This window comes from Rhizomucor pusillus, assembly GCF_041956525.1.
Source record: "Rhizomucor pusillus strain CBS 183.67 unplaced genomic scaffold VTP01scaffold_10, whole genome shotgun sequence".
NCBI lineage: Eukaryota > Fungi > Mucoromycota > Mucoromycetes > Mucorales > Lichtheimiaceae > Rhizomucor > Rhizomucor pusillus.
The window spans coordinates 878,583-899,705 of NW_027192152.1; the positions used below are offsets into that span (position 1 = coordinate 878,583).

Here is a 21,123-nt window from a genome sequence, read left to right on the forward strand (position 1 = left end):
TAAAGTTCGAGTGTGTGTTTACGGTGCTGATGACAACAAGCATAATTAATAAAGCATCTTCCAAACGCAGCACTCGTGCGCTCTGATATCGACTTTTAGCATTTGCTAAATTAGACTATACGTCAAATCTTTACTTCAACACAATAGAATCTGATATTATTATTTTTAGCATTTTCAAACGAAGATTGACAGGAGGCAAACCGCCGAGACAGATTAGGAGATTACATTCACACTTTCTGCTGACTCAATATAGTGCGCGAAATATGTTCTAGACAATGCTTCTGCCCGCACTGTCGAGACATAAATTGGGTTTTTAGTTACCTGTAACCAGCACCGATCACGGTAGCGTTGAAGGTAGAAGTAATGGTTTTGCCGTGATGTTATTTGGAACATGGAAAGGTAAGAAAGAATTGCATCGTAAGCTTCTTCATTTAATCCACTCTTTTCTGTGTATAGTTTACAGAAGTCTGTTGCAAGATGATAATAAATACTGATGCGAATGTATGAAGCTTTGTTGACTGATAAAAGTTGTGACAACCATTCGTGAATAGATACAGTAAAAGAATGGATTCCAGTCCATTTAGTTTGGTACGGGATAATGGTAAGATACATGTATTATGTTTATCGCTGGAAAAAGAATTTGGATATGATGCTCTTCTTGTCTCCTTCTTTTGTCGCATTGAGAACGGCCACAAGTCGTGAGTAATAGTTGGGATTGCTGGCGGGAGAGAGGATCTTGTCTGATAAGGGGAACTAGGGTTGTACATGGCAACCAAAAAGAAAACAGTTGGTTTAATCTTCTATTCAGTGTAGCAAAATATACCGCCTCAAGTTTACCTCGGATTTAAAGTCGTTGTTTAGGATTTTCTTTAAAGCTTCCAACTGTCGCTGTGCGTCGGCAATGTCGAAAGATTCGTGTTCATTTTGGAGTGGACGCCGGAATGTTTCCTCTACTCGCTGTGCCAACACTTGCTTCATGTCTCGGCTAGGACGAACTTTGTCTGCGGGCCAGTCGCGCACGAGTTTAAGATATTCTCGGTATAATGACAGTACTTGTGGACGTGCTTGTGACATTCCTCTATATGTATAAAGAATGGGCTATGCTTATGCTCGCCGCGCTCTAGTTGGGCTCAGTAGGTTACATAAGCCACAATATCTTGCATGGAAAGAGGGGTCGATGTGTTACCTAAGTTCTGTAACTTTACCGACTGCAGTCAGTCGTATGATATGATCTTACACTTTGTGCCTAGAGGTGGAACTTCAAGTAATTAATAAAAGTACGGCGAAGACAAACGAAAACTACATGCATGCATGTTACAGAGATAATTCACAACCGCAAAAGTGGTTTAATCAAAACGCATCGTTGGCCCATATTCGGTTTCGCTAGCTCAATCGTTCATACTGTCCAAAATGCACTTTCCAAGCAAACCTGTAACCTATTGCGCTGAAAGATGAAAAACGAAAACGATCAAATGTTTATTAGCGTAAAGATGCTTTTAAGAAGATGTGGTAACAGTAACTTCGGCTTGAGTCTTGTCCTCTACAACAATGGCAGCAGCTCCACCTTGTAACGCTCCACCTGCAATAAGTTTTGCGTTGCCAATGACAGCCATGATTTCGTTCAAGCTTTCCTTCCAAGTGCTGAGTCTTGTAGAAAGCTGCTTCCATTGCTCCTGATCGAATACCCGATAGATGCTTCGGTGCACCAACACGCTCTTGCTCAACTGGTTGAGCTTTGCCTCCATGAGACCAGCTCGGATCACATCGATAACCCACATTTCTACTTCGTCCTCGGGAATTTCCAAGCTCTTTGCGATTTCTTCGTAGCTCAATTCGCGGGCCATGTGTTCGCAGCCGAGTGATGCCAAGGATAACAGTCGGATCTTACGGATATTGTCGTCGTTGTTGAGGCGTTTTAACAAATCAGGATGTGCCGAGGCAAAGGTTTTGTATGTGGAGAGGTTGCCGTTCAAAAAGACGTTGAGAAGTTCAAGTTCCTCGGTGCCCTTGAGGTTTTGGACAGCAGCGTACTGCAAAAGATCTTCGAATGCAAAGAAGTTTTCGATAGCAACAGCTTGGATCACGACCTTCTTGGCCAAGTTAGTGCTTTCTGCGTCGTCTGGTTTGTAGGTGGAGAGCTGTTTAAGCAAGAAATCGAAAGCCAGTTTCCTAGCAAATCATGGTTACAATCAAAGATCAACAAGCTTCCGCGAACTTAGAGACTAAAGACGTACTGTTCACCGGCTTGCTTCAATTTTTCACTGAGATGGTTGTATAGTTTGCGTTCGGTGGCAGCGTCGATACCCCATTTCTTTGCCCATTCGTCAATGTGGTTTAACTGGCTGTACAAGGAATCCAATTCATCTGCTTGGGAAGTGACATCAACAAGTCCAATGAATGCATCGTAGCGAAGTGATGAGTCGGATGGTAACGCGTTGTAAAGGTTCAACAAACTATATCCGTCAACGTCAGCGTAGTTCTTTCATCAGGATCTTTGACTTGACATCCGCTTACATCTTCTGTTTCAAGCTGATCTTTGCACTTTCGGTTTTGGTCAATGTGTTGATCAAAGTCTTAACAGCAGTCTCATAGATTTCTTTAGGCGAGCTCAAGATGATGACAATCAAAAGGTTGAAAGCGCCTTCGACCTCTGTGTATACGTGTGTATGTTTAGCGTCAGCAATATATCGATCGTAATCTTCGTGACGTACCTCGGTCCTTCTCCACGAGGAATATAGCGCCATCCTGGGCGAGCTTGACATACACCTGATTATCTTTTGCTGACACAAGGCCATCGATTTCCTTAACGTAGGGAGCGTTCTCCTCTTCTTCCTCGCCTCGTAGCTTGGAAATGTATATAGCCAGATCCTGGATCTATTGCGTGGGGCGTGTTACCGGTACAATTCCAAATAACCACTTTACGTGAAGGTAGCAATCCAAGCCATAAAAGACATGGACTCACTCCATTTCGTCATTGAAAAAAAGTTACCTGGCTCTCGAGCGATCCTTGGACAAAGATATTTGCAGCCATTGTTGTTACAGGACCGAGGAGTTGTCGGGAAGGATAGTGCTCTCTGCTTCCTTAACCTGAAAAAATGTTGCTGTGCCGCTCGCCTCTGCAGTCACGTACTTTCCAAATCGGGCTGCCATTGCGCGGCTGCGAAATTTAGGGTACTTTATGGAGCTGGCAATACACTGCTTACTTTGAGGCCATTTCCACCGTTGATAATCTTACATTAATACTGATAATTATCAGTTATTTCTTTTTAACAAATGGTTTGAGGATATGAGGGTATCTCAATTTTCCAAGGAGCAATTATTCTTTCTGACAGAACGGTTTCGATATTAGATGCTGTGCACAAGTCCCAGAATCTTATCGATATACTGATCGTTATTGACTGTTAGTCAACGCTACCAGCAATATTTTTTTATATCAGTCCCTACGATGGCTGAATGATAAGTTCATTAGAATGAAAAGAGCATTGTGTTCAGGAAACAGCTTCTCATTGATCTGAAACGTTGTCAGATAGCAAGTATCACACAATTAATATCATCAGTAAAATAAGCTGCTATGACTGTTGGAGTAATTTCGGTAAGTCTTTTTGATTCTCTATATAGTAGCAAGAGATTTATCATTATCTGCATGTGAACATTGAAAATGTATCTGGTTGACAGGTATATAACTGTTCCGAATTGAACGAAGGTAACCAAGTAAAATTGCCAAGCTGCCTCGAGTGTGACGATGAATGCTCTAAATCTGTGAAGTATATATTGCAATGAGCGGTTACCACACATGCAGTCTAGGACAGCACTACGTGGACGGACTGGAACCAATAAAGTTGACTGGCGGATTGTCGAAATAGTTTTTAGGGCTCTTATGATTCGTGAACACAGACTCGTGGCACGAATGCCGCACCAGAGATATATATCATATAAAGTGCACAAAGTTGGACGAGCGCAGAGATCAGTGCGTCGAAGAATGCCCCATGTCCAAGGGCACTCCCCCCAAAAAATCTGTTGGGGCGGTGTATGAATATGGAGCAATTTTTTCTTTGAAAGTTTCAACGAAGTTCCTTTTCCATTCTCTTTCTATACATACCCCTCTCTGCTCTAAAGAGGTCGCAGCGATATGCCTCCTCGAGATCCTACAGTCGCCGCTGCAACCCACATCATTCCCTGTGACGACTCCAATTTCTCACAACAGGCCCTCCGTCCGACCCCCGAAAGAGCAAGGTAGGTCACAATTTTTTTTCGACAACCTGTGTGTCATCACAATTGGGAATAATTCATATTTCGTAAAAAGATCTTCTTACAAGACAAACTATACCCGCGAGGAACTTGTAAGTTTTTTTGGAGCTACCATGTGTAAGACAAAAGATAACACCGTCTTTGGTTTGCATAGTTATCCTACGCAAAGTGCTTCGTATCTGAAACCAAGAAGAAGAATGCCTCGTTACCTTTAATTTCTTGGGCATTGCGGCTTGTCCGAAAAATACCGAGTGCATTGATACGATACGGTGTACTGTTTCCAGTTCGGCTTGCACTTTTAAGTGCTGCTACCGTTGCATTCTTCATGTCGCTTCCCATCGCTGTAACGCTTAAAAGCAAGAAATGGGTGGTATGTGTTCCATCATCAATGTCTATCACTGGTCTTCTTTTTATCTTGCAGTTTGTGACTCACGATGTCAACGATAGTCGATCCTTGTCAAATATTACTGCAAAGGAATTTTATTCTCACTCGGCACTATACCGCGTTATCGTGGCCAGAAACCATCCCTCTCAGAACCTCACGTTTTTGTCGTACGTACCTGCATTGACGAAATGCCGACGACTGTAGAACCCATCGCTCACCTCTTTTTTTCTTTGACGACTAGGCGAACCACACATCCTACCTCGACTACATTCTCGTCAGTGCACACAAATATCCCAACGCGGTTGTCATGGCGCGCCACGGTGGCGCGTTAGGTTTCCTCCAAAACAATGGTCTGAACTTCCTCAACTCCATGACTTTTGATCGATTAAACGTTCACGAACGAAAATCACTGGCAGAAAAGTAATTATCTTGCTTGAGAGCGGCGGCGTAAAACGGTACAAATAGATCTAACAATATATGACCTAGCCTGAAAAAGCATGTAATGAACCCGACGACTTGGCCGAATCCTATGATCATTTTCCCTGAAGGTACCTGCGTCAACAACAAGTACACCATTCGATTCCAGAAGGGAGCATTTGAGTTGGGTGTGAAAGTATGTCCTGTTGCCATAAAGTAAGTATATATCTGCTGCGTTGATTTAAGATTTTCTTAAAGTGTCATCCAAAAATTCTCAGATACGATCGGTACTGGGGAGACCCATACTGGGATACCCGCAAGGGATTTTTATACTATGCATTCTACCGCATGACACGCTGGATAACGCCTGTGGAAATCGTGTACTGTGAACCAGAAGATCCTCTCCCTGACGAGGATGCTGTTGCCTTTGGTGAACGGATAAAAGCATTGATTTCGGACAGGATAGGTTTGCAGATCGAGGATTTCAATGGCATGGCAAAGCGGGACTTGCTCAAAGTGCTAGAAGAGGAATCCTGAATATTAAAGTCGCTGGACGCACAACTGTAATTTTTTGTTCTAGATGATGCTGCCCCACCCCAACTCCTTCCTTCCCTCCGAGCTCCGAGACATCTATGGTATGACTAGATCATATAATGATACATATATAGAGACATTGCACATATATACGCACACTTACACCATACTTACAATCACCTGTTCCTCCTTGTTTTCCCTATTGTCTAATCCATAAAGTATGTGCTGTTTAATTACACGAAATTAATTTAAATGATCCCCAGAAATAAATTAAATCATTGTTGGCCGACTGCTTTATACTCAGGACCCAACTTTGCAGAGACCCGTGATTCAAGCAGAACTGTCATTTGTCCTCTACTTGGTTCAAAAAGGCACCCTGTGTCCCATTTCTCTCCGTCACGATCGAAATTATGGCATTGAATGGAGCAAACAAGAAAATTGGTGGGTGGAGGATGATCGAATGCATGGTTGGCCGAACGTGCCTTGACGACGTTCTTGGAACATAGCAGACACCTTAACCGAAGAGCAGCAAGTGACGTTGAAGCAAAAGGGTGCTGAAATTGAGCGATTGCAAGCTGGTAGGGGAGCTTGAGCTTACTTTTGAGCTTACTGTGTATGCGTATGTTGTACTAAGCTGGGCGGAATAATAGATATCAACGCATTATCGCGACCGTTGGTAAACTCGGAAGAAGCTCAGGCGTGGTCCAAGCACGTAACACCCGGAACGCTCTCAGTGTTTAAAGAAGAAGCAAACTGGAAGCCAGTGTCAGCAAACGAAAATAGCACCCTGATGAAAAGAAAATACTCTGTAGACTTGCGTGAGGCAGGCGGTTCCTCGTGGAAAAAGATCAAAGGATCCCTTGGACTCGACTCTTCAGAAGATGGAGACGACGATCCATTGTCAGAAGAAGGCGAACTCTCGCCGACACACACTAAATTCGATGTAACCGAGCGAAAAATATACGGGACATTGCCGATGGAAGAGGATATGGTAATATTAACTTGCAAGACATGCCAAAGACCAATCCTGGCTAGCAATTTCGCGAAGCATTCCGGTTTGTATTCATTAAAAGCGAAATATACCAAAGGGACTGCGGACTCACATAATTGCTCTAGAAATGTGCGGCAGAGGAATCAAAAAGCCTCGCGCGCTAGCACAGTTGGATTCCACCAGCGATGATAAATCAAAACTCGCGAAAACATTCTTTTCAGATGACGACGACGACGATGATGATGATGACAATGCTCCTATAGCACGAACAGCAGACGCTAACAAAAAGAAAAAGCTTACCATCAAACAAGATACCCCTGCCGCTGGTGATGATTTCTCTGAAGCCAGCACTCCTGCCAAACGCCCTCCAACCGCACCCGAGAAAGCAGAGAAGAAAAAGACAAAGAAGGCTGCACCGAAGGCAAAGACAGCGCCTAAACAAAAAGGTACAATGATTTACAAATAATGCTGTCTTGTATATAACGTTAGAACTAATCTGCAATTAGCACCTCTCGATCTTGACAAACACTGTGGTGTTGTGCAACCACCTAGCACTACGCCTTGCACACGGTCACTGACATGCAAGAGCCACTCTATGGGTGCCAAGCGCTCTGTACCAGGTCGCTCACAACCATACGATGTCTTGCTTGCAGCTTATCAAAAGAAAGCGATCGGCCGTCCACAGAGTAAGTGGATGCATCCATTGATGTCGTACTTAAAACACTGCTAACTGTTTTGTTAACCTAGCTACCGGCGCCGGAGCTATGGATAAAAAAGGAGCGCCAGTGGGTGCTAAAGCAACCAAGGCAAACGTTAAGAAAATGCAAGGCGCGGGCAATGCAGGTGCTGCGAACAAACCTCCAGATACCGAAGAGCAATATGTCAATTCAGATGAAGAAGTTGAGAGCGTCATGCAAGCAATCAAACTTAGTCGTCCAGCACCGGTTGCAGTGAAACCGCACTACTTTGTCAAAAGACGACGAGCAGCTTTCCGTTTGCGCGACGTTCTACTCGAAACCTTGAGGCCAAAATCGAGTATGAATCACAGCGAAAGTATGAGCAGCGTATCCAGCACATTGACTGGATTTGGTTCCACAACATCCAGCAACAACAACTTCTCGATCGCATCACCATCCTCGTCAATGCCCTCGATACCTACTTCCAATGCAAATATTCTCCAACAGCAGCAATTGCAGTTATCTCAGCGTGTAAATTTCCAACCATATTCAATGGCGGCCATGTTGGCAAACAATGCACGTCTCAACCAACCCTTGCCTTCAACAATTTCTACTCCCCAAGGAACCATTGGATTTTCAGGATCCATGGACAATACCATGTAAATCCAACGGCTCCCTCCTATTCTATGTTTTTAATGTTATTAAATCGAACATTCTGTAACATTGTCTTATGAACGCAAAGACGCGAACGTGTCACGGCAGTAAAATGGCAGATGTGCCTTTCAGACAATATTGCTGAAAGGACCGATTTCACAAATCTCAACAAAAAACCCCTCAATTGTTTTTTTGCATGCTTGTTTATGTCTATGCATTTTGGAGACTTCTAAATTATCACCACCGAGGGAAGTTCTATAAAGTCGATGTTACTTTATGGTTGTAGCAATGAGGGGGACAAAATCTTATTTCTTGGGAGCGATCATCTGGGCAGGATCAACCCATTCCTTGTACTGTTCCTCAGTAACCAACTCGAGGGCCAAGGCAGATTCCTTGAGGGTGATGCCTTCCTTGTGAGCCTTCTTTGCAATCTTGGCGGCGTTGTCGTAGCCGATCTTGCTGTTCAAGGCAGTTACAAGCATAAGACTCTCGTTCATGATCTTCTTGATGGTTTCCTCGTTGGCCTTGATACCAACAACGCAGTTCTTGGTGAACGACTTGGAGGCATCAGACAAAAGGCGGACAGATTGGAGCAAGTTCTTGATCAAGATGGGCTTGAAGACGTTCAACTAGAAGGAGATGAGCTACTCTGCTGATATTCCTACGTCTCACTTGGATACTGTACCTCAAAGTGGCCGTTGGATCCAGCGACGCTGACGGCTGTGTTGTTGCTACAGTGCGATGCTGTCAGTTTCCAAGGTAACACAGTGACGTGTGAGCAAATGCTTACCCCATAACTTGAGCGCAGACCATGGTCATGGCCTCGCACTGAGTAGGGTTGACCTTGCCGGGCATGATGGAAGAGCCAGGCTCGTTCTCGGGCAAAGACAATTCACCGAGACCGCAGCGGGGACCAGAGCCAAGGAATCGGATATCGTTGGCGATCTTCATGAGGGAGACGGCGACGGTGTTCAAAGCACCGTGGGCTTCGACGATGGCATCGTGAGCAGCCAAAGCTTCAAACTATTATATGTGCAATGACTTTTAACCACTGCTCCTCCGTATTCTGTGAGTTCTTTGCATATACTAACCTTGTTGGGAGCGGTCTTGAAGGGCATGCCGGTGATTTCAGCAATAGCCTCAGCGACCTTAACGTCGAAACCGGCACGGGTGTTCAAGCCGGTACCGACAGCAGTGCCGCCCTGAGCGAGGTTGTACAAGTGAGGCAAAGTGTTCTCGACACGCTCGATACCGTAGGTGAGCTGCTGGACGTAGCCAGAGAATTCCTGACCGAGGGTCAAGGGAGTAGCGTCCTGCAAGTGAGTACGGCCGATCTTGATGATATCCTTGAATTCATCAGACTTGGCCTTCAAGGCATCGCGAAGCTCAACAAGAGCAGGAAGCAAGCACTTGTTGATCTCCATGACGGCAGCAATGTGCATGGCAGTGGGAAAGCTGAACAGTATCGCCAAAAGAACTTTTTTTTAGAAAAACGCTGATGAATGAGCATATTCATAGTATACGTACGTGTCGTTGGAGGATTGGGACATGTTGACGTGGTCGTTGGGATGGACAGGCTTCTTGCTACCAAGCTCACCGCCCAAGAGTTCGATGGCACGGTTGGAGATGACTTCGTTGACGTTCATGCTACAAATAATCAGCACTGCTGTTGCGACTCCTGATATCCGAGATTAGTGCCTAACTTACTTGGTCTGAGTACCGGAACCAGTCTGCCAGACAACGAGAGGAAAGTGCTCCAGCAAGGTGCCGTCGATGACCTAAACAAGCAGCCCCCATTTATGAGTTACACGCACGATTACACGACTCTATAAAGTTTTACCTCGTTGGCAGCCTTCTGGATAGCCTCGCCGATCTTGGGGTCCAAGCCGTAGGTCATGTTGACAGTAGCGGCAGCCTTCTTCAAGACACCAAAGGCTTGGATCAAGGGCTCGGGCATGCGCTCGCGAGGACCGCCGATATCAAAGTTCTGAAGCGATCTGTCAAACGCCAGTGTAAGCTGTCAAACTTTATCCGCGGCATGAAATACAATTCTTTTCTACCTTTGAGTTTGAGCACCCCAGTAACGGTCAGCAGGGACCTTGAGGTCACCAAAAGTGTCGCGCTCAGTGCGGAACTTTTGTTGCTATATAAGAGAGAGAGAGAGAGCACACAGTAACAACAACTTAGCAACGGGATCTTTTCAGGGTTCATTCAAGCAAAAAACACATACCAAGGCAGCAGCGGTGTAGCTCAAGGAGCGCACTTGCAAAGAAGCCACATTCTTCAATTGCCGGGTGACGGTCAGGGATCGCAACATGGTCAATGTCAAAGAGAGAAAGGCGCGGAACAGGAGCGTCTCGGACTTTGTGAAATTTGACCGGGGGTGACAGGCACAACCACACGGAACGATTTCTTCCCTCTTTCGGAAGGTCAACTCAAAAACTATGATAATAAGATGCGTCTAGTTGCAATGGCTGCGCTGCTCTCAAGGATGTTGCACTTTCAACACTTGAATTATCTACATCCTTTCCACGCTGCATACCAAGTATATACTATTTATGCAAGATTTTAAGTGCTTCGGGCAGATAACATCATCTTTCGGGATTGCATGTGACAATTTCCGGTTATCTTGATCTCGATTAAAAAGGAATCAGGTTCAAACAAGACTCTTCAATTAAATGCTTCTTAGACATCAATTACTCGGCTGAGCTTCTGAATCCTATTCAGCAGCAAGTCGCCCTGTTTGATCACTGTTTGATACTGTGCATTCTTTGCGTCTGGTCGGTTGGTTTCAATGACGCCCTTGACTCTGTCAATAACGCAGTTCAGACGACCAGCAGCAATGAATCGATAAAGGTCCCTATTAATCGTACACTGTGAGTTTGCCTGTTACAGATGATAATTTAACAGCAATGGACATACCGATCGATATACTCTTCAGAGACACCAAATGCTTGCGCCATGCTGCTGATGGTAAGTGATCTGTAACTCTCCAAGAGTTGTGCGTAGGCGACGATGCGCATTTCGCGGACATAGAATCTGATGTGAGGGAAAAGGTACCTTGAAGTTCTCAAATGTGTTTGCTCAACATCCGCTAAGATTTCCACTGTTAGTGCAATTTGATTTGAGATGCTTCTGAAAACGACATATACCCAATGCGCGGAAGAATTGTGCGTAGTTGCAGTTGTACAGGCTGGTCATGTAATCTTCGAGGTGAGGGATATCTGAAATGACTTCGAGAATCTCGGGGGCATCCAAGACCTAGTACCCAAAGATAATGATTGGCAAGATTGGATATACTAGGCTTTCCTAAATCGTCGTACCTTCTTTTTGATTTCTACTCGCTGCATGCTGATTAAACTGGTAAGCACCGCGTATTTTACAAAATCCTGGTAAGACATCATTTCTGTGCTTGTAAAGGTGCTCAACGTATCAATAAATTGCCGCGCTGCGCCCTTGAAGTCTCGGACGGACATCAAGAATACGCCTTCGTAGGCCTTCAGACGGTTGCGTCTGTCCCAATCTCCTCCTTGCTCCACCAATTCTTTAAGCTTCTCAATGTTGGATCGGACTAGCGCGTTGTCATCAAAGAAGAAGCCGATTCGGACAAGCGTGAAGACGATATCAATGCGTGTACCGGGAGTAATCGACTTTTCAAGAAGGTCGTTGTACGCTGCCAGTGCGTTTTCCTTGTCACCAATCGAAGCATAGTAATCGGCCTTGCCCAACAAGGCTTCGTTGACTTCTGTTTCGCCCATGTTCTGCTGAGCATCCTCTACTTTCTCGTCGAATCGTTGCAATTCGTCCTTGTTGGCTTTCTTCATGCTGGCATAAAGTGCCTGATCAAAGGGGATTTTGACGACTTCAGTCACATACTTGTAGAATGGTGCCATGCCTACTCGATGCATTCAGTAAGCGTCAACTTTATGTATAGCGCAAGTTTGGTGTTACTTTTCTGTTTGATTCCTTCCAACAATTCCTGTGTTGCTTTTTGTTGTTCGTCCGGGTGACCATGTTGAATCAGAAATCGTAAATGCTGATAGACGTAAAGGTCAGCGCTCTTGTGTTCTAAGAGAAGGTTTTTTTCAGACTTACAGCAAGTTGAAGGTCGGGGACCTTTGGTACTTCGCCTTCTTCGTTCATGTTAGACATTGTTCGATTGAGAGATCTATAAACTAAGCGGTCAATGACGCGTCCGTCTCAGCAGGTTGACCCCGATTGTGCAAATTCGATGACCGCACTTATGCCTGTCCTTCCTACAACGTTAAATTTCTCAATACTCTCTTTTACTTAAGATATAGTAAATAGCATTAAAGGAGCAAACGTTATATTAAGCAACACAAGAAGCGGGAAGAGAAAGAACAGGAGCTCATTGAAGAAGTAATGGTATTAAGTTTCTTACCTAAATATACGTGGCTATGTCTGCTCACTGCAACTACTTGTACGTAGAGTGGTTGGGGTGGAGACTATGACGAGCCTGCTGTTGAGGAAAAAAGCCGCATGAGATATGAAGGAACACTTATGAATCCAGAGGCTATTCAAGTACCAAAGCGTATCAAGACGACCCACCAAGACGTTGTAAAGGACATCGAAAACTCTTGGGAGCGAGGACGCAGAGAATATCGTTGACGGAATCCCTCATGTCAGTGTTGTTGCTCCTCACTACGACGCAGGTTGTTTGGAAGAAGATTGTATTCCGCATGAGAGGGATGTAACATGTGTTTTTTTTGCAGGTGGTTTTCATGCTCTTATTGAATTAAGTGTACGATACAGACAGGCATTTAGATTTTTACTTCTTGCGTACTTCACTAGGGATAAAAACTTCCAAGTTTTTGTTCTGCAGCTGACAATATGATGCCGAGACGCTTATCCAACACCATATATTCGTTGCTTCGCCGAAAAGTCCGAGGGTGGCCTTCCATATTTCGTTGTTTGATATGTATTCATTGCTCCAAGCAGAATTTCATCTATCTGTGCAAGCACTTGCGCATACTTGCTCGGCTCACCATCAATACAAGGTGATTCACAGAATTGGGATATTAGGATAACATTAGCTAAATTATCAATCAGAATCCAGAGAAAATTCGCAAAGCTCTCGGAAATGCTTATCACGCATATCTCAAAGTAGAAGTTGTTGGCTTGATGGATATTCTATGCAATTGATAGGATATTGCGTAGGATATTGTTGCATTTTGTATCTTGACATTTCTTCAACTAAACTGAATATTTACAGCCCCAGCAAACTTCCAGTGGAGGACGTGAATCATGATATCGGTGAGCTTGAACTCATCACACTATACCTAGACCCGCTGCCAGGCACGATGCTTGGATATGGCTGCAAATAAGAGATACATAGCAGCATAAAAGAAAAACGCAATTTGCTTTAAATGCATGAAAAAAAGTACGAAAAGATTTTAGTATATTCATGATGTTTATACACAACGACAATGAAAGATGTGAACAATAGAGTTCGAAATTGAGGAATATTTTGGATGAAGCCAAGGTCGGGTTGAGGTTCTATATCATCTACTGTTGTGCGCACTGAACGCCAGGACCACGCTGATCGTCCTCATCATCTTCTTCGTATGCTTGGGAACGCTGGGTCTGGTAACCATCGGCATCAGCCATAACTACTTCATCTACGTGCTTGCCATCCAAGGAAGGAAGCTGTGGTCGAGGAGGCAAGATGGACTCGAGCTGAGCAATGACTTCAGGAGAGGTCCAGTTGGGTTGAGGGAATTCGACGTTGAACTTGACAAAGAGGTGACCGTGGTTGTGATGGCGGTAAGTAGGCATACCTTCGTTGGGAATCACCTTGACAAGGTTGGGTTTGATGGCTTCACCGGGAAGAACAGAGACGAGCAAGACGCGATCATCCAAGTGAGGTATCGTGAATTGACCTCCAGCAAGAGCTGTGAGCAGATCAATGGTGCATTCGTAAACCAAGTCGTCGCCTTTGCGCTGGAAGCGGGGATGGGGCTTCTCATCAATGGCAATGATGATATCGCCTGGAATGATACCAGGTGCCTGATCGCCTTCGCCGGAGAATGTGATGCGCTGACCATCTCGCATACCCTTGTCGATGTGAACTTCGAGGATCTTGCGTTCGCTTACAATCTTCTTGCCCATACAGGTCTTGCAGCGGTCTCGTTCGTTGACTACTTCACCTTCTCCGCGACAGTCTGTGCAGGGCTGTTGAATCTGCTGGACCATGGGGCCCATTTGACGCATGATAATACGAACACCTTGACCGTTGCATGATCGGCAAGTCTGAACAGCACCTTCCTTGCCACCGCGACCTTCACACTTTGCACAGACCACATGCTTTTGCAAAGCAAGTTTGGAAACCTTGCCAACATATAGATCTTCCAAGGAAACCTTGAGCTGATGCATCATGTCTTTGCCACGACGAGGGCCGGAAGGTCTGCTGGAGCGGCCACCGCCACCAAACAATCCACCACCAAAGAGCTGTGAGAATAGATCTTCGGCATCCATACCGCCCATGCCACCTTGTCCGTTAAGACCTTCTTCACCAAATTGATCATACATTTGACGCTTTTGAGAGTCTGACAGGATTTCGTATGCGTGAGAGATCTCTTTGAATTTGTCTCCTGCATCAGGGTTCTATTGCGACATTAGCGATGAGCTTCTGCGCAGAGCAGCGCCACACAGCAATAAAATAAAGCAACGTACCTTGTCAGGATGGTATTTCAAGGCCAACTTTCTGTATGCCTTCTTAAGCTCGTTCTCGCTAGCATCAGGGCTCACGCCGAGGATATCGTACAACTTGGTTTCGCGGACCATCGTCACTTGCGTTTATGGTTTGTAGTGTCAAGAAAGGGAGAGTAGGAGAGAGGAGGGAGAAGAACTTGACTGGGAAATTTCAAGCCGCGATAAAGGTACCTTGAAAAAGTTTTCCACATCCTTCTCGGTGTTTCGCGGTGCATCTGATTGGGCAAGTTATCATGGCAGGAATCCGATTTGTCAAAACTGGCCATTAACGTGCCTGAACAGCATTATTGCTGGTATTGCTGTCCAAGACGATCCCATTGTAGGTGATGAAACAATGAGCATTGACAACATTTATCACAGTATAAAGTCCAGAGTAAGCATGATCCATGAAGAAATCACCTCTTTATCATCATTTCTTCGCCGTTAATCCTTTTACAAGAAACCATTATGAGCAAACCTCTCATTGCTGCTGGTTGGACGATCCTCGAACTTGGTCAAGTCAACCGATACAACGAATTCAACTTTACAGTATACCCGGTGCTGAGCGTACCGTGAGTTGCAGCGGTTCCTACGATATCACTGTTTGAAGCAATGACTACTAACTAAAGACCTGTTTTTAACAGCGCCAAAGGCATCAATTGCAAGGCAAGCATGTTCCAAGTCGCCTCTTCGCAAGCCATGTCGTTTGCTGAATCTGGCGGTATATGCAAAGTCATCGTCAGAGGTACTCAGCATGTGGCCCGACAGTGGGAGGCAGGCTGGTCAAACCGCACCAATGAATACATCCAAGCCGACTGGATTGCTCTAGAGACACCCGAGTCTCTCGCCGAAGAACTGTCTACCTTTGCCAAATCTTTGAATGATGATGCTGACTTAGGAGAAGAAGATCTTGTCAGCGAAGAAGACGATGTCATGGACGAAGACCAGGAGAACGATAATTCGTCGTTTATTGTCTCTGATGATGTTACTGACGAGGATGAAGAGTTTCTCGAAGGAGGATCAAAGGGGACTGCTACAACCAGCCAAAAGAAAAAGAGCGGCGGAAGGCAAAAAAGCAAATCGACTAAAACAAAGAGCAAGAAACGGTCATCTGAAGAACTTGACAAGGAAAGCCAAGCCAACAATAGCAACGAATCTCACAGTGACGGCAGTTTCCCAAACGCCAAAAGATTGAAATCGCATAGTCCGCCCACAGAACGTGCCTCTATTTAGAAACAAGAGGACCAATATCTCCCTCCCACCCACCCCAAAGTTGAGTAAATATAGAAACAAGAGCCATATCAGCGAGAGATCTCCTTTGTCGACGTTGTCGTTGTTATTGTTGCCGCAAAGAAGAGGAAGTGATCGGCATATGTACGTAATGGCGGGCGGCTGCTGAGGAGAAAAATGCAGTGTACCCAGCGGTATTTGTCTCCATATGGGTGTTGACACACAAGACATATTTGGAAAAGACCGATCGCATGGCGGCTTCGTCGCAGAAAACATCATCGCCCAATTTGGCGCCATCTGCGGGCTGGAATGTTGCACGCATCCCATCTATACCTGTCACTGATGTCCATGTTTGGAACAGTTCCCGTCTCATGGTGGAAGTTTTAGTTAGATCGGCTGGATTATTATTCTTGATAGAACTAAAGTTTTGTATTAAGAAACATTGCAGATAACCTGCTTGTTGCCATAGATGGCGAAATTTTGTTTGCTTTAACGGCGCATTTCTGATGCGAGTCAAACAACAGCAATGATTTGTTTTGCATTATGTTGTGGTCTGCGGCAGCACGAGAGATCACGTCGTCTGCCGCTCCTCCTCCTCCGCTCATCGGCGTCGGCGGCTCAAAGATGGTTTATCCAGGAACATGGATTTTTGCATTAAGCCGACAGAGTCATGGCGTGGGACAGCGTGAGAGAGAATGTGTGTGTGTGTGTGAGAAAGCGCGCGCGAAATGCGAGCAAGTGAGAGAGAAGGAGAGGAGCTGCGTGTATGTGCATCGGTGATTTGAAGCTCAGCAGAAGCACATCACGACATAGTCTTTAGTCAAGGAAAAAGAGAACCACTTGAAAGGTGCTTACGCGTCGCTGGCTTAGCAACCCCATTGAAGGGGACGTGTGACAACGGAACAAACCGCCCGATCATGGGCCGGGAGAGCTTTGCCGACGAAAGAAAAAAAGTTTTTCGTCGATGGCCAATCTGGACTCCTTTGAGAGAAACATAGCCAATGAAGTAACATCGCTGGAGACAAGGGCTGAATTTCGATAGTACAAGGAAAAAAAGATTGCCTTGCAACCAGCACGCCAAGGCGACGGGACGGATATGCAACTGGAAAGGTAGTACGCAGGTGGGATGCCAGAAGCATCGCTGAGCGGTGAAGGAGAAGGATATGGTGAAGAAGTGTAGTAGGCAGTGTCGGGCAGGATGTTTCTGAAGAGCAGTTGACCCCGGCTCGGCCATGGCTCCCATTTCGCAGGTTTCATATTTTATACACCATTGTAAACCAATCTCGCCTACTTTATTTATTTTTCCCTCCCCACTGGGTTTTCTTTCCTCTTTTCCTTTCCTTTCTTCATTATTTCTCAGCCCTAACATGCACATTTGAGTGTATATCCTATTTATTATACTCTAGCCGATTATATTCCATCAAATTTTACCAGCAAAGACGCCTCGACGTTCCTTTTCACTTGTATCTAATAACTAATTGCAAGAAAGAAGCAAGATACCATCTATACTAAAACATGGCGGCGCAACAAATATCAGCATTTTCCTTCTGCTACGCCCCGCCTGCGTCATCCGATTTCACAGCCTACAACGCCAGTCTTGATGATACGACCAGACACGAAGCGATCATGTCCGACCTTCGCGATACTTGCAATAACGTCATGGCTCGCCACGGCTGTCAAATCGCGTTGGCCGCAGCACCTGAACTGGCCTCGATTAAGCCACAGGCATCACTCGTCGATACACCGACTGACTACAACCCTACCCTTACCGGTCCACTAACCTCGGTAATGGCGGCTCGCGGTGAACTGCTCGCCAATTGCCCTCTCAAGGTAAACACCTCTCACGTCTGATCTCAAACCCTTTTTAAATCCCCTCTGCTACCTGGATCTCGACCTTTTCTGGACTCTTCCGCTCACCTCTTTCTTTTCTCATGATAGATCAATGTTACTCTCAAGGTTCCCCTCAAGGAATGGCCAAACAACAGCACCGTCATTCGTTCTGAGCTGGACAAAATCGAAGTCGAGACGGATACTCAGATTACAGTCTCGCCACCGTCTGCACCAAGATCCGCTTATGCCTCTGAGATGAGAGTCGCTGTCGTGATCACGGGCTTACCCGACAACGCTGAGTATGCTCGAGTGCGAGTGCTTGTTGCTCTGGATGAACATGTATGTATAATTATTTTTCCGAGTTTCTACATGCTTACCTTACAAACCTGTTTTTAGTCCAATTTACGATCAGATATTCTTCGAGTGCCATTGAAACTGCACAATTTGATTTGCGGCCGCAAGCGAGCTGGATTGCAGCCAATTGTGGAAGAGACAGCAACAAACATATACTTCCCGTCACCTTTTGCAACAACATCCAGTTTGTCAGCTATCGAAGAGGCGATGGAGAAAGCTACGTTGACTGAATCAAGTGGGACGCCCTTGATGGAGGAATTTTCCCCACCAATCTACATCACTGGCGAAGCAGTCAACGTCTCTCGCGTCAAAGATATGCTTAGCAAACTCGCGGTTCAAAAGGTATGATATTCACATTGCCAGAGAAGCTTGGTTGTGTTTGTTTTTATTTTTTTCGCTCTATTTTCTTACGGCGGATTTTCAGGCGAAATCAATGTACCACAAGGATGCTGCTTTGCATGCTAGGAAATTAGAATGGATGCTTTTGCACCGACGTGACGAGTTGCGCAAAATCATGCATGACAATGGTACCGTTTGCATAAATCAAAAATTACTGGCTTCATCTTGCTAATTGCAGCTATGTTTCAGGGTCTTACATTGCATTCCCGCAGCTGGGCTCAGGGGCCAATACAATTACTGTTTACGCCGAGAATCGGGTGAACGCAGAACGCACCTTGCGGTCGCTTAACTTTTTGGTTCGTCTATGATTCTGTGTTGCATGCTCCGACACATGTTACTGACTGCTATGTTTAGGCTTGCAGTATCTACGAAGCATATTTTTACTTCAACAACCGCGACAGCACGATTTACGGGCCAGACGGTGGTGTGCACAATTTCTTCAGCACAATGAATAATGTGATCGGCCTTGTCTCCCAATTATCGCAAGTTTCCGGTGCAGAGGTCACATACAAGAGCGAATCAGGATGTGTGGAAGTACTGGGCACAGAACGTGCTGTCCGGAATGTATATCAACGGCTTCATGAAATGCCATTTTTGAAGGTTTGTTTACCTCTGCAGACAATCGGGGTTAGCAGTTGTTTCTGACAGAAATACGCAGATGTTCCACCAGAATACGATATTCGACGTCGAGCTATCAAATGATCAGCGGGAATTTATAAGTGGCAAAAAGAGTGGAAAGATCAACAAGATCATGAAGACTTCGGGTGCAAAAATCAAATTTTTACCCTTTAGCGATTACAACTTCATCATCGAAGTCGAAAGTACAAGTTTCACCAAAGCACTCGATGGACTTACCATGCTGCAAGAAGAATTACCCGCCGAAATATCTTTCTACGTGCCCGAAGTGTATCACAAACGCATCATCGGCGTCGGTGGAAAGAATATCCAGCGCATCATGAAGAAGTATGGAGTTTACGTAAAGTTCTCGAATGCAGAAGAATTTGCGTCACTTGGCGGTTACTATGACAATGATGACAACGTGGTTGCTCGCACACCAATGAAGAACCAAGTCAATTTGGATAATCTGCGCCACGCCGTCATGGAACTTATCGTTCAGCGTGACAAAAATTTCATTACGAAAACAACAAACATACCGTTTAGGATACATCGCGAGCTGCTTCTGGAACACAACTCCTACTTTGCAGAAGTAACGAAAAAGACAAACACTCGCATACTCTGGCCCGACCACGAGTTGGCTTCCGATACTGTGACCTTTGTTGGTCCTTCAACGCAGATCGACCAAGCCATGCACATGGTATTATCTGTCGTCCCGGATGTATATGAGCTGAGGGTTCCAAGGTCTGCTGCGTTGACTGCGGCGCTGGTATCCGAAAGCTTCCAAGAGTTGGTCGTATCACGGCTGGAGCGTGAATTTGGCATTCAAGTCGATATTGAAACGACACCACCTTCGCCACCCTCAATGTCTTCGTCGTCGCCATCACCAAACAATACACCTGTGACTGAAAACGCCAACGCGACCTCGGCAGCACCAGCAGCAATTGGGCCCAGCACTTCTTCCACAGCAAATGCTAGTCCCAAGTCCCCGACTCATTCGACACCTGGACAATCATCACCAGCGGCTGTGCATAGAAGTGACTACGTGATCCCATTGAAAATGAACCGAGCCATGCACGAGTACTTGGCACCTGCAAAGAGTATCTTGGTGGATTATCTCGCAACACACAACGTAGCAGTTTACGACAGCGCGACACCAAAAGCCAGTCGAACTACGCCCACGACTGCGACCCGTTCAGCCAGCAGTGCCTCACTTGTTGATAGCTTCAGTCATTTTAGCAATAAGGTCCTGCCATCTGTATCAGGTAAGGTTTTAGCATGGAAAGTACAATAAAAAACAAAGCGAAAACTAACTGTTTTGTCATGATACTCTAGATATTAGCCCACCTAAACTGCACCATCACAATAGTTTCACGAGCTTCTCCTTGTTTGACTTTGCACCTAGCAGTAGTACAAGCACTAGCAGTGTAGGAGGCACCCACTCTGCTTTTGATGGACCATGGGGCACATTCCGAGATATGAACTCGCCGCGCACTGCAGAGAACATACGTGCAATCTTTGATTCACCAATTGATCAGCGTCCATCTGGCAGCGGTGCTACTACACCTGGCGGTGGAGCTCCTGGACTGAGCGTATTTCGGTCTGGCGTGAACGGCACACCATCATCGATCGGTGGACCTGGCAATCTGGATATATGGCTTCCGCAGATGCCGTTGATGAATCATTCAGCAACAACGAGTGCAAGTAGTTTTGGTCTGAGGGGTACGAGTGCAGGCACTTCGGCTCACAGTGCAAAAAGCAGTATGGTATGTAAAATTATTTGTACTCAGTGGTAAACAAGAAATTGATGTATATTTAGATCTTTGGTAACGGTAACGAGGCTGCAAGCGGAGGCGCTAGTTTTTATCAACCATACCCTGGAACTGATTTCCAACCAACAAACCATCAGCATCAACATCAATCAAGTACTATTTTCCCTACATCCTCAACTTCTACGGGAAGCAACACTTCTTTGCATTCCACTCATTCCATACCGGAGTCTGAGAACGATTTGCGCCATGTTGGCAGACAACAGCAGAAACGGTGCTAAATGACAAGAATATCTCACAAGAAAAACC

General features: G+C 45.4%; 10 protein-coding genes across 10 annotated transcripts; 5 read left to right on the top strand and 5 right to left on the bottom strand.

Moving 5' to 3' along the window:
- Positions 1-621: 621 nt before the first annotated feature.
- VTP01DRAFT_1351 (uncharacterized protein) lies at positions 622-1,074 on the bottom strand (the record flags this gene model as incomplete). The annotated part of the gene is made up of 2 exons (XM_069379692.1): positions 622-753; positions 838-1,074. 2 exons carry the CDS (start codon positions 1,072-1,074, stop codon positions 622-624), a joined length of 369 nt encoding a protein of 122 aa, XP_069238759.1.
- A 422-nt stretch (positions 1,075-1,496) lies between these two features.
- Positions 1,497-3,031, bottom strand: VTP01DRAFT_1352 (uncharacterized protein; the record flags this gene model as incomplete). The annotated part of the gene is made up of 5 exons (XM_069379693.1): positions 1,497-2,169; positions 2,235-2,453; positions 2,515-2,650; positions 2,712-2,874; positions 2,990-3,031. 5 exons carry the CDS (start codon positions 3,029-3,031, stop codon positions 1,497-1,499), a joined length of 1,233 nt encoding a protein of 410 aa, XP_069238760.1.
- Positions 3,032-4,129: 1,098 nt separating this feature from the next.
- On the top strand, positions 4,130-5,587 carry VTP01DRAFT_1353 (uncharacterized protein; the record flags this gene model as incomplete). The annotated part of the gene is made up of 7 exons (XM_069379694.1): positions 4,130-4,233; positions 4,304-4,340; positions 4,403-4,618; positions 4,696-4,800; positions 4,875-5,053; positions 5,120-5,266; positions 5,329-5,587. 7 exons carry the CDS (start codon positions 4,130-4,132, stop codon positions 5,585-5,587), a joined length of 1,047 nt encoding a protein of 348 aa, XP_069238761.1.
- A 407-nt stretch (positions 5,588-5,994) lies between these two features.
- Positions 5,995-7,915, top strand: VTP01DRAFT_1354 (uncharacterized protein; the record flags this gene model as incomplete). The annotated part of the gene is made up of 6 exons (XM_069379695.1): positions 5,995-6,025; positions 6,094-6,162; positions 6,235-6,639; positions 6,701-7,021; positions 7,082-7,261; positions 7,323-7,915. 6 exons carry the CDS (start codon positions 5,995-5,997, stop codon positions 7,913-7,915), a joined length of 1,599 nt encoding a protein of 532 aa, XP_069238762.1.
- Positions 7,916-8,211: 296 nt separating this feature from the next.
- On the bottom strand, positions 8,212-10,223 carry VTP01DRAFT_1355 (uncharacterized protein; the record flags this gene model as incomplete). Its single annotated transcript, XM_069379696.1, has 9 exons — positions 8,212-8,535; positions 8,592-8,637; positions 8,697-8,929; positions 8,998-9,361; positions 9,434-9,553; positions 9,614-9,684; positions 9,747-9,903; positions 9,967-10,049; positions 10,137-10,223. The coding sequence occupies 9 exons, from the start codon at positions 10,221-10,223 to the stop codon at positions 8,212-8,214; spliced, it is 1,485 nt and encodes a 494-aa protein (XP_069238763.1).
- A 368-nt stretch (positions 10,224-10,591) lies between these two features.
- On the bottom strand, positions 10,592-12,058 carry VTP01DRAFT_1356 (uncharacterized protein; the record flags this gene model as incomplete). Its single annotated transcript, XM_069379697.1, has 6 exons — positions 10,592-10,766; positions 10,829-11,000; positions 11,059-11,167; positions 11,230-11,801; positions 11,858-11,942; positions 12,002-12,058. The coding sequence occupies 6 exons, from the start codon at positions 12,056-12,058 to the stop codon at positions 10,592-10,594; spliced, it is 1,170 nt and encodes a 389-aa protein (XP_069238764.1).
- Positions 12,059-12,092: 34 nt separating this feature from the next.
- On the top strand, positions 12,093-12,535 carry VTP01DRAFT_1357 (uncharacterized protein; the record flags this gene model as incomplete). Its single annotated transcript, XM_069379698.1, has 3 exons — positions 12,093-12,169; positions 12,223-12,292; positions 12,356-12,535. The coding sequence occupies 3 exons, from the start codon at positions 12,093-12,095 to the stop codon at positions 12,533-12,535; spliced, it is 327 nt and encodes a 108-aa protein (XP_069238765.1).
- An 897-nt stretch (positions 12,536-13,432) lies between these two features.
- On the bottom strand, positions 13,433-14,710 carry VTP01DRAFT_1358 (uncharacterized protein; the record flags this gene model as incomplete). The annotated part of the gene is made up of 2 exons (XM_069379699.1): positions 13,433-14,530; positions 14,600-14,710. The coding sequence occupies 2 exons, from the start codon at positions 14,708-14,710 to the stop codon at positions 13,433-13,435; spliced, it is 1,209 nt and encodes a 402-aa protein (XP_069238766.1).
- A 375-nt stretch (positions 14,711-15,085) lies between these two features.
- On the top strand, positions 15,086-15,850 carry VTP01DRAFT_1359 (uncharacterized protein; the record flags this gene model as incomplete). The annotated part of the gene is made up of 2 exons (XM_069379700.1): positions 15,086-15,189; positions 15,262-15,850. The coding sequence occupies 2 exons, from the start codon at positions 15,086-15,088 to the stop codon at positions 15,848-15,850; spliced, it is 693 nt and encodes a 230-aa protein (XP_069238767.1).
- Positions 15,851-17,362: 1,512 nt separating this feature from the next.
- Positions 17,363-21,095, top strand: VTP01DRAFT_1360 (uncharacterized protein; the record flags this gene model as incomplete). Its single annotated transcript, XM_069379702.1, has 9 exons — positions 17,363-17,677; positions 17,786-18,016; positions 18,074-18,373; positions 18,456-18,558; positions 18,620-18,726; positions 18,785-19,030; positions 19,089-20,310; positions 20,381-20,811; positions 20,865-21,095. The coding sequence occupies 9 exons, from the start codon at positions 17,363-17,365 to the stop codon at positions 21,093-21,095; spliced, it is 3,186 nt and encodes a 1,061-aa protein (XP_069238768.1).
- Between the last annotated feature and the right edge of the window lie 28 nt (positions 21,096-21,123).